The 12,100-nt window shown below is 44.2% G+C and overlaps 1 protein-coding gene across 3 annotated transcripts in view; it reads left to right on the forward strand.

The window, feature by feature from the left end:
• Positions 1 to 262: 262 nt before the first annotated feature.
• The window catches only part of LOC126640324 (protein stum homolog), a 224,107-nt gene continuing 212,269 nt past the window's right edge, over positions 263 to 12,100 (forward strand). Inside the window, exon 1 of one of the 3 annotated variants that reach the window (XM_050316017.1) lies at positions 263 to 501. In XM_050316017.1, the coding sequence (XP_050171974.1) occupies positions 315 to 501 (187 nt within the window). In that variant the 5' untranslated portion in view covers positions 263 to 314. The remainder of the gene's footprint in view (positions 502 to 12,100) is intronic. The other 2 variants (XM_050316019.1, XR_007628986.1) reach the window with 2 other exon arrangements.

Genomic DNA, 12,100 nt, shown 5'->3' on the forward strand with positions numbered 1-12,100 from the left:
CCCTCGGGCGGAGCTCTCTCTTCCCTTTCCCAGAGGGAGAACGGGACAGCTCCTTGCCCTCTCCCCTCACTGCCCAGGCGGGACAGAGCGATCCGCAGCCTGGCGAGGGGCGCGCACCTCCAGGCTCCCGCTCCTCGGGGAGCGGTCCGGGAAGCAGCGCGGATCGTGCCGCTCCCGGGATCCATCCCAGCGAGGGGCGGGCGGAGGGAGGGGAGGGGTCGGCGCGGGGGGCGCGCAGGCGGGGCCGCGCGGCGGCGGCGGGAGCGCGCTGGGCGGCGGGAGCTGTGATCCCGCCGGGATCCGCCGCGCCGGCCATGGATCCCTCGCCCAAGGACGGCGAGAGCGCGGCGGCCGCGGAGCCCAGCCGGGGCGCGGCCCCTTCCAGCGGGGTGGTGGTGCAGGTCCGGGAGAAGAAGGGCCCCCTGCGCGCCGCCATCCCCTACATGCCGTTCCCCGTGGCTGTCATCTGCCTCTTCCTCAACACCTTCGTGCCGGGGCTGGGTAAGGAGCGCGGCGGGAGGAACGGAGGGCGGGCGGCCGGGGCGGGGGGTCCCTCTCCCCACCTGCCACTGCTCCGCCCGGTGCCGGACCCCGCCGCGCCGGCAACTTTCCCCGACGGCGCCGCGGGAAGGGATGGATGGACGGATGGAGGGAGGCAGGCAGCGAGCCTCCTCCGCCCCGGCGGGAAGTTTTGCGCCGGGGGCCGGGGCAGCGCCCTGCGGGGTCCTGGGGGAGCCGCGGCCGCGGTCCCCCAGTCGGGGACCGGGGCTGAGGCACCCGCCCGACCCCGCTCCGTTCTCGGCCGCGGGGCAGCGCTCCGTGACTCTGGAAGGCAGGGTAAGTGAATTCACCGGTCCCGGGGGCTGAGCATCCCCCGCGCCGCTCCGTTCTCGCCAGGCGGGGAATCGTCCGCTTTAAGAGAAGGGCTTCGGCTGTTCGGGCTCTCGCGAACTGTGATTTTAATCAGAGGACCGAGGCTCACAGTGGCCGCATCGCTCGCCAGCTAAGGCGAGCTTTCAGAGCCCACCTTCACGGGTTTCCTAAGGAGACCCCTGAAAAATGTTGGAACTGTTTCCCGAGAGAAACTGTGGATTCACGGTTTCTCAATACTAGATCACTGGTGAGCGGCTCAGGTAATCATCCCTGCGGCTACAGTATTCTCTATACTTCCCTTTCCTCCTTTTTAATTAGGAAATGCTTGCTGCAACAGGAGCCTAGAGTTTGAACACTACAAAGGCACTTGGAACACAAGGCTAAATACAAGTATTCCAGCTGCAACCAAAGCAATCACATTTACAAAACTCCAGACAAAATAAAGCCCTCAATAATCCGTACCTCGAGTCTCTCACAGTCTATTCCTGGCTGCTATTTCTGCTCCTGTGGCCACTGCAGAAGCCTTCCTTGTGATAGGGGAGTATTCCCCACCTAGACCTGCTTTTGAAGAGCTACTACCCTGCCTTGATTTGCTTCATGCGTATCAGGTGGCTTAATTCTTTAACAAATATGAAATTCTAAAAGTTCGTCTTAAGTAATTCTAAAGTATTACGTAAGTGGGAGTGGTACACTATGTGCAACATGTACAAGCCGTTACTATTCCAGTGTGCTTGATCTGAACCTGTGGATGTATTCCAGGGGAAAGCTTGTAGCTTTTGAAATACCTCCAGAGTTTTGCTGTGGAAGGACTGGCTTTGCTATACGTGCTTCCAGATGCAATTCATTGTGCTCAGATGTGTTGTTTGCACATCCCCTGTGTGCAGCCACCTGAAGAACCTGGAGTGATGAATCAAAGAGAAACTCTCCAGTTGAGTGAGTGCTTTCATGGGGTTTTAGCTTGTTGTTATTTAGCACTTACTTTCCCACCATCTTCAGAGAGAGATGTTCAAAGCCAGAGTTTTCAAAGTGAATGTACCTTTCTGTTGGCATTGAAGGCACTACATCTTCACTGTAGACGTACAGAAAAAACCCGGACTTACCATGCCCTTTTCTTCCTTTGAATGATCTTACACTTCATACTGCGTTGCTTTTCACAGCTCAGTAGAAAAACCCTCAGTGTTCTTCCTTCAGCCCAGTAGGGTAGGTGCTCATGAGACATCCTCATGTCAGAATTGGCTGGAAGTGCGGTTATCTGCCTAGACTTCTGCTCTGGCTGCTGCTGCAGGTCTGCTGGAAGTAATAGTGTTGTGCCTTCCCTCACATGGAAGGAGTCTAAACAAGGAGAGCAGATAGCACAGCACATCCTTGCTACAGGTGAGCGTGTAGAGTCCCAGTCCGTGCTGGCTTGAAGAATTCAGAGTTGAATCTGCACTTTGCAGCCATGTGGTTGTGTTATCACTGACTGGCTGGACCACCCTAAAATGATTTTAATTCCACTTTGGGTTTTTTTTAACAGGTGGAGATTTTTATTGAACTTGGTTTGTGTTTGATACGCCGATTTCAGTAGACTTTCTGGCTGTCTATACCACTGTTTCTACTTATACCCTGTTGAAAAAGTAGCAGAACAAACAAACTACAAATCAAAAGAAATCCTTCCGTGTGGCATTCCCACAGGCTGGCGAAATGCAGTTTTGGAGATGAATCCCAAGCTCTGTATGCAAATCATGGCACTTAGTTCATGCATAAATGAACCATTCTCTTAAAGAAGCTGCTAATAGCATATGCATTTTGATAGAAAATTTACTCTGAGATAATACACCTGCCTAGAATGAAGCTGTTTACAATCTCAGCCATATCCTGTCGTATATCACGTAGCCCACACACAAGGGGAAACAGGAGGAACACAAATCTATTGGCAGGAATATTCAAGGTAAAAAGAGATCTTGTGTCACTGTTGCATTTCAGCAATCTCAATGAACTGAGCAACATTTGTAAAATAAATAAGATTTGCAGTGGTATGACTTATTCACATCAAGGTTGTGAGCCCGTTCTCTGTGAGGTAAATGACAAAATTCCCATCAATTCCAGATTTCTAACATGTTAAAATGATGTTTCACTGGCTTGCTGTATATTCTGCCTGCTGAGGTGGAGATCATGGCTGTGGTAATGGAAAGTTCTCTATTTTTCAGTCTCTGAATTCATCCCTTACAATTTTGCATGTAGTTGTCATTCATGTGTAGACTCTGCAGTGCGATTGCAATGAAGGGTCAGAAACCATCGAAATAGGCAAGAATGTGGTCAACACTGAATAAACCAAGTTTTCCACTGCTTGGAGACAGGTGCATTTGAGGTTTTCATTACCGCCCAGTACCTCAGACCCGTGATATCCAAATAAAAATTGTGCTCTGATTCAGGCTACCGAATCCTCAGGCTCTCTTCTCAGCATCTGAAAGTCTCTACTTTTTTTAGTTAATTTATCTTTCCTATGTTATGGAAGTCATCTATGAGGGTGAAATCTGAGGATTTTTAAATATCCAGTTTATTTTTCCTTTATGCTATTTATGTTTTGCAGTAGTACTCTATTTGGACAGGAAACATAACACTTTCTCTTTGTTTATAGTAATTTTATTTTTTTCAGTTGGTTAATTTTCAGAGTTTTATGTAATAACCCAGAACTGCAGGTTTTGAGATGCATTGTAAACTGGGTTTTAATTAGGCTTTTCATGTAGACTCATAGGAATTTGTTCATACCAAGAGGATGTGTTACCTTTTGCCTTGCCAAAACTTAAAATTCAGACCAAATACAATGTAAAAAACTTGATTAGCCCACCTACTTGTAATCTGTTTTGATGGAACAGCCTTGAAATTACACTGTGCTTCCAGTCACTGTGATAGAAGCAAACCCTTGGAGATGTTCTGGATCAGTTTTCCATGGTCCAATGCAGTCTTTCTCATCTGTGTCTTGTAGGGTTGTAGGGCTGAGCTATAATTATAATGAAGGTGTCCCTAGCTCAGGTTCATGAAAAGAGCAGATAGTACCAAAGGAAGAAGAGGCAGGACTCAGCGAGTCCTGTGGCAAAAGCCATCGTGCCTTGGCTACCAGCATTCCAGCTCTGCCAGAGGCACCCTGAGCCACGGTCACTGCAACCTGCTTTGGCTTTGGGCTTCTGGCCTCTGAAGCATCAGGGCCAAATCATGCCATGACGAACTCTGGAGAATGGAAGATGATGATCTCAGCTGAGGTAAATGGTGGTGAATCCGGTTCCCGCAGGACTGAGCAGTGTGCACCTCCAGCCGGTACGTGCTGCAGATGGCAGCGGAGAGAAGGGGCTGGCCATGCCCTTTAGCTGGCAGACTGTGTTCTCTTGGAGCTACTGTGTGCCAGTCAGCGTGGGAGAAGATCTGGCTCCCTGTCATTCCCTGAGCTGATACATGGGAATCTTGCCCTCCTTCCTATCTGTTTTTCCTTCTCTCGACATCACGTTGTGTGGGAGGGGGTAAACGAAAGGGGAGAACTTGAGGGAAATGTGAGAAGGGAGTGAAATTATCTGCAAGTATGAGGTATTCTCCAAGATTAATCCCTCCTGTCAGGAAGGGGGTGGACTTTTGGATCACAGCCTGAATTATATGTGTACTATTTTTATGCAGGGAGTAATGGAAATACGTAGCGTGAAATTATGTTAGTGCAAGATAGGAGAGCAGTCACCCATGTGTCATGAAATAGCCGGTGGAGGAGATCATGAGTGATCTCCTCTCACAGCAGCTAGAGAAAGAAGGGGTGATTCCCAGCCCACTGAACTTTTTTCTTCCACAATTCCATAGTGCAGCTCTCCCTGTCCTTGAGTATGTCAGCTCCCTATCACGAGTCTTTTGCCATCTGTTTATTCTGCTTCAGTCTTGATAGAGTTCAAGGACTCTACCTTCAGCTGTGTGAATATGGCTTTAATATTCGATTTATGGAAGCCAAGCATCTTCTCATTAGACACCATGCCTCTCTCAAGCAGAATGAGCTCTCCAAAGAGCTGAACAGAAGTACAGAACACAACACTTGAGAAAGTTGCAGGGATAAGGTCTGCATAAAATTATCAATACCCATTTTATTTTTGTGGTTGGAGTGGTAAATAGATGCCTCAAGCAAACATCCGTTGCCTTCATTATTGAAACAAAAATTTAAGAGAAAAACCCCAGATTTTCTTATCTACAGTAGGAAAACACTGCAAAAAAGAAATTGGGGCTTTCAGACATCTGTGAATTAAAATCTCAAACTTGCTTTGGTATTTATGATCCTTTTTAATTATTTTTTTTTCTTATACACATGCAAAACAATGAATCTGTGTGATTTACAAGCTCATTTGAGGAAAACAAAGGTTTTTCTCAAGTGTTTATATGAATTTGTGTTTGTGAACTTTACCGCTGCAATTCTTTAGCTAACATTGCCTTTCAGCCTGTGATGTATAGACTGCTGGTAGTCTGCAGAAACAAGCTATTTATTCATGGGAACATAATTAAACAAAGCAAACCTATTTGCCAGTAGACTTCACTCTGCTGGGTTTTGTATTTTCCACTGAAAAGGTCAAGTTCTTTATGGTAATTTGTTCATCTGCTTGTGCAAGGTGGAAAATGAGACCTGTGATAAAATGTGTGTATCCAGGTTACTGCTCCATTGCTGGTAGCAGTATTATCAGCTGTGTGGTAGATGATCCTCAGTGAAGTAAAGTTGGGCACAAGAACAACTGGATCTCAGGTTTCTGCACCTACAGGGCCTTGTTCTTGTCAGTGTGTTGAAGGCCATTGAACTCCTCCTTTTTTTTTTTTTTTTAACAGAGATTTAAGTGAGAAATCTGAATGTTTTATAAAACTTACTTGGCTGATGGTGTTGAACAGTCACTCAGCGATCTTGCCAGCACAGGGTAGTCTGGAATATCTTTGTGCAGTGAAGTGTCTGGATCATCTAGAATGATAAACAAGCTTGGAAAACTCAAAAGAGATTCACAGGTAATTTGTGATCTCAATAAACGCCAAAGTATTTCAAGTTTTTAGCTCCTTGGTTGAGACAACTCCAGCCAGTGTACTTGATGAGCAAAAAAAAACCCCCCAAAACCAGATAATATCTCTGCTGAGGGACCTGATGTGGCCCCTCAGTTTTAATCCAGTGTCCAATGGCATGCCCTGATGTATTTTCGGAAGAAAGCTGCTTTCTACTTTGCCCACACTTGCCTGAATACTTGATATAACCTTATTCCTCCCTTTCCTGTGTGTAACTCTGGATCCCTTCCCTGAGTTTATCTGCTTAGCCACAGTGGTCATACAAGTACGTGCTGTCATACTCATCATCCTCCTGTGAGCCTTGCTTTACAAATGCATACACAGCAAAAGCACAGCAGGGCCTTGTTCGTGACCACAGCCTCAAGTCACACTCCAAATATTTAGCACTGTTTATGTCCTTTGGTTAGTTTTTGCTGTGCACTTGTTACAGTTGGTAAAAGTCAGTTGTTGAACTCCACTTGCATTTAAAATGAATTTTTGGTTAATTTCACTGTCAATCTGTGCACTAACCTGGTGCTGCTGCCTTTGAATTGCTGTCAGTGCCAGACCAGTAAAATACAAAGAAGTTTCTCTTACCTCCCTCATGCCTTCTGTTTCCATGAAAATAGAAGACAAAAGAAATGGCCAGGGACATTTTTGTTCAGTGGTTTTTGTTCACTGCTGTGGTTGAAGCAGCTCTGTGGAGGTATTCATTACTTAATGAACACGTAAGGAGACAGGATTTGCTCAGCATCTTGTAATCATGTTTGTCATTTAATTCAATTTGGACAGATGTACTTGAAGATTAAGAGTGAAGGTGGGAGCAGACAGCAGAGAAGAGCTGTTAAATGGCCAAGTAAACCAACTGAATTTTAAGTCTAGGAGGCTGTTCCAGATGAAGGGTGTGACATGGGGGAAAATAGAGAATCAAATCCAGGAGGAGAAAAGTACATTCACAGAGATTTGGTGAGAAGGCAAAAGAACTGGAATTTCTCACAGCAAGAGAGCAAAGGAATGAAAGGATTTGAAGACAAAAGTAACATGGATGAGGGGAGTGCTTTTGACAGGTGGATTTTGGCTAGCCTGGGTTGCAGGATAGAGGTGAATTGTTCTTCTACTCTGAATCAGTGGGTGTGATTTACGAAGTCTGATAAAGCACCATTGCCTGCAGCATTTTGCTGCCATTTATTCTCTCCACCATGAAAAGAGCATTCAGAGTTTGTGGAGCTGTTCAGGATCATCCATAGATGAGTGGGAAGCAGAAACCAGGTTCCTCAGGCTCTTTCTTACCCATCAAATTGTGTGCAGTGCCCTGAACACAAACACACCCGTAGGTGGCAGTGGCTGGCACAAAGCACAAAGGTGAATTTTAGAATCTCTATCCAGTTTTGAGTTTCGTGGAGAAACAAATGATTGGATGGCAAGGGGATTCTAAAATAGTCCTACAGTTTTTAAAAGGGACTGGAGTCTGCAACTGATTTGTGAAAACTTATATTTAGAGGTAACCTGGAAAGGAAAAAAGGAAAAGAGCTTCTTTTCTTACTTTCTATGAGATATAAAATCAAGCTGACATATAACATTCCTTCTTCGGTTTTTGGACCATCTTCATTTCAGAACTTCACAGCTTTGAAGTTACACAGTTTCAGCACCCAGTGGATGCATGCAAACTTGGTTGGAGCGCTGTGCAAAGATGATGGTCACAGAATCACAGAAGAGACTGTTTCAGTTCTAAGTGACCTTAAGTGATCATCTTGTCCAACTGCCTGACCAACACAGGGCTGACCAAGTTAAAGCATGTTATTGCGGCCATTATCCAAATGCCTTTTAAACACTGACAGTCTTGGGGCATCAACCACCTCTACAGGAGGCATGTTCCAGTATTTGACCACCCTCTCGGTAAAGAAATGCTTCCTGATGTTCAATCTGAACCTCCCCTGGTGCAGCTTAGAATCGTTCCCATGCATCCTATCGCAAGATCCCAGGGAGAAGAGATCAGGATCTCCCTCCCCACTTCCCTTCCTCAGGAAGCTGTAGAGAGCAATGAGGTGGCCCCTCAGCCTGCTTTTCCCCAAACTCGACAAGCCCAGAGTCCTCAGCTGCTCCGCACAGGACATTCCTTTCAGACCGTGTCTGAAAGAAGGTAAACCAGTTTAGAGTGTTGTACCTACGTCCAGTTCTTGGGATATTATTCGTATAAAAGTTCTGGCATCTGGCAAACCTTACTGGCAGTTAAAAATATTATCTGTGCCTTACACAACTTCTGCTGGAAGTTACAGCCCCAGCAGCAAGGGAAGCAGGAGGGAGTGCCTACCTCTGCTGCAGCTACTGCAGGTCAGACCAACATCTTACTTGAAGGTGCAGTCAGAGCTCATTGGCCTTTCAGATGTTGATCTGTGACCTGGAGCAGTTGTGGTGCGATGCACATGTAGGGAAGGTGGTGTGGCAGCAGCATTCTTTTGCAAGGAGCTGGAGACATGGAGACAGCTTCACACAGCAACCTTAGGCATCACTGAATACAAGGCAGACCCAGGACATGGCAGCACGGGCTCAGCCTCCCCTGAGAAAGAAACGTTTGTGTTCATTGAGCTTGCTTTAGGGATTGCAGGAATGTGAAACCTTGGCTTCCCTGGTTCTGCTGAAGGTTGGGAGGTTTTTCTTTAAAGGAAGGAATTAACTGCTCTTCCTCTTCACAGGGTTTTTGAGCATTTATACTAACTAGGGAGCCCCAAAATGAAAATACCATCAGAACCTGAGAACAATCACATGCTGTTCTACCTAGTTGTGTTTCACTTGTTGATTTCTGATGTTATAAACTTAGGTTTCATTCTGTGTAGAGTCGAGGAAAAAATAAGTGGACAGAACTTGAATATTTGATTTAAAATACTTATTTCCACAGTTTGTTTTCTCTCCATCTTACCACTTAAAAGCTTCTCTCACGCTCCTTCCTCCAACAATGTAGTTCTTGTAATAAAGGCAGTTCAAAGCTCAGTGTTTCCATTCCAGAGGAGTTACAGACCAAACAATATCTAATTACTTGACAGCCCCCAAAAGGCCTTGCAGTGCAATCCTGACTAACACAATATTTAGTGTTTCCTTAGAACCCTGTCCCCTGAGGCTCTTGATTAGATGAGAATCTCTGCTTTCAGGAAAAGAAAAAATCTAACTCCTATGGCTTTGGAGCAGGATTTGAAGATAATGATCCTGTCTCAAAAAGCCTCCCCCCTAAAAAACCAAAAAAGGGAAGGCTGGGGGAAGGAAGAATGAATTGACTTTTTTTTTTTTTTAAATGATCTCAGTTTTGGAAAACCTGAGTCATGATTTTTCAGCACTGAAGGATAGCAATACTATACTGAGCTCTTAAATTTAAAAAAGAGGATACATTGTTAACTAACTTACAATTCTGCCCACTAGACAAAACCATGGACACCCCTGTCTTTGAGCACATGATCATGAAATATCCAGACTAGTAAATACAAATGAGATGCTTGATGAAAACTGATGGGCAATACATTAATTCAAATTAAAAATTCCAGTATAAACACACCCAAAGGATATGCCTGGAGTGGATCATGGTCAAATCTTGTTAGAGGAAAGGGTGAATACAATCGATAGAGGAACTCTTGGAAACATAATCACATTCTCTGCAGGGGTTCATCCTGTACTACATTTCCAACTTCAGTAATAATGCTTATACAAGGAACTTTGCAGGGGTCTAAGGTTGCCATCCTTTGGAACATGAATTTAAACATATGACAGATCGTTATCCAGCATCTCACCAGCTCGTCCTTTGTCTAGGCTGAACTCTTAGTTTGCCACAAGTATTGAAGGATATCCACACAAAACTTACAAATTGTGGATAATAATTTTATTTCAAAACACAAGTAAGTTTGTGAAGAATGTAAAAGGGCTAAATGGTCAAATTAGTCTTGTGATTATGTTGGAAAAAAAATTCAATTGAACCAAATAAGAATGTTGTTTTAAAAAATGTTTGTACGTTTTTACTAAGTGTTAGTGTTAATAAGCCTTTGAAGAACTGGGATTTACTGAAGACTAACAAGTAGATTATAATGAACCATTGTTTGAAGTTCACTGTGTTAAAAAGTTGAGTCATTTTACAAAGTATGAATCATAACGTTTTTATGGAAATATTTTACCTGAAATAAGCCCAGTGATCACATTAGTATGACACTGTCCAGCTGAAATAGTTTTGCTGTTTTAGTCTAAAATATGTATTTATTTGCATGCATATCTACTCCAAATGCCAATATGGTGAAGTGAGATGATGGCTTTAAAGGAAAGCCTTATGTAGGTAGAAAACCATTTGTTTTATCTGTTTAAGTACATTCATAAAAGAATGGTTTTAGATTTTATAAATCGGCTTTGTTAATTTGCTATTTTTAAAATACTTGCAAGACCTCTTCTGTTGCCATGACAATTTGATTTCCATAAACATGATATTTTGTATGTGAGTATCCAACATTGTATTTGCTACACTGTGTGGGGAGAGGAGGTGCTAACTTGTCACCACAGAAATCACTATGCAGAGAGGCCCATAAAGTCAGAGATCTCACCAGTAGTGGTCTGGACTGGGTTCTTTATACTAAGATAAAATAAGCTCTTGGATCAAGGTGTATGTATTTATATTCCCTGTAATTTTTTTTCCCCATGTCTTCTTGCAGCCACTGTTTTGGAGTCAGGTGGCTTTAAGTTTCCTTTCCACTGAAAATTGGTTCCAAGAATTTGAAGACTAAATTCCAGTTAAAAGTAGAGCTGGACCTCCTTGGATCTACATATACAAGTGAGCTGTAGGGACATAAAACTCTCATTGCCCTGCAACACACTCTGGAGTTGCTGTCTTAGTGGGAGGGGTTCACAAAGGATTTAGGACTGTGAGAAAGGACTGGTCAAAAATTGAGACATTTGTGAGGTGTAGCCAGAAGAAAATCCCTCTCTAGCTCTGGGATTGTCATGGTTCCTCATACTTTCCTTCTGTCTTTGTGAAATGATTGCAACAAATCAGACCCGTTTCCAAACTCATTTGCACCAGGTTAGTTACCAAGTAATCCACTGAAGGAGTTGGAACATTGATTCTGATGTAGTTAGACAATTTGGTTAGTGTGGATTCTCTGGATTGGCCATCAAATTACCTCTCTAGATCTATTTGCGAAAGCGTTACCAGATCTTCCTACCTGTAGTGCGAGGATGATAATGCTTTTTTGCTGCATGTCTTTCTTCATTAGCTCTGCACCCAACAAACTAATCAATACCAGGGAAGGCTTAGCAAGGCTTTTCAAAACAAGCAGTAAACTTTTTAAAAAACAATGTTTTAGACTCAGCATCACAAGATTTTTTTTCCCCTCCTACTGAAATTTCATTGTGGCTGTAGAGAGCTGGTGGGATGGTTTCTTGTCTCATGTAAAAGAGAGAAAAGAGCACAGGGACTACAGTCATTGTCAACTGTGAGTACAAAAACACTCTCTCATTTTCTCTTTTAAAAGTCAGAATGTAATTTCATACGTTGACTTGCATCTGAGTACTTATTTCACTCAGTCTCCCTCCTCCTCCCACAAAAACAGCGTGGAAATGGATTCTCCTTTGGAGCTGACTCCCTGTGGTGATCTAACTTGCTTTTTGTTTACACTGGTCAGCTGTACATGGTGACCTGGTTTTTGTGCCTTGAGACTTAGTCCCTTGCCTCGTGCATTGCCACAAAAGGTCAGCCTCCTTTTACACCCACACTGCAGAGGTGTCGGGAGCTGCACACGTGCAGAGCAGAGCTTGAACCAAGCCATGAGTGTGGACAGCAGAATGGGGAGGACTCTGTGCTCAGCCGTTCCATGTCACCAACCCATCTTGATCCAAATAACAACTTATGCACAAGGCTGCCCAGAAGCAAATGCTTGTTTCCAACAGAGTTAAGCCTCAGTATTTCTACTTTGGATGGTGGATTCAAGGCAGCGCAGTTAAAATTAGGATCTGTCTCCTTGTGCCGTTTACAGCTGATACTTAAAAGAAACCCATAGTGGAGCTGGGAATGGAATTTAGACCAAGCATTAGTTCCCAGGAACCACTCTTGCTCAGAAGCTACACAGTGAATCCTTCTTTTACTGAATCTGTGATGAGTAAATGGGAACAGTCCACTCTTAGTATTATTGACAAGGAACCAAAGACTTTTCTTCTGTGTATTAACTAAAACATGATG

The sequence above is a fragment of the Myiozetetes cayanensis genome, unplaced genomic scaffold (genome assembly GCF_022539395.1).
Source record: "Myiozetetes cayanensis isolate MyiCay16 unplaced genomic scaffold, myiCay2020 scf2-11, whole genome shotgun sequence".
Taxonomy (NCBI): domain Eukaryota; kingdom Metazoa; phylum Chordata; class Aves; order Passeriformes; family Tyrannidae; genus Myiozetetes; species Myiozetetes cayanensis.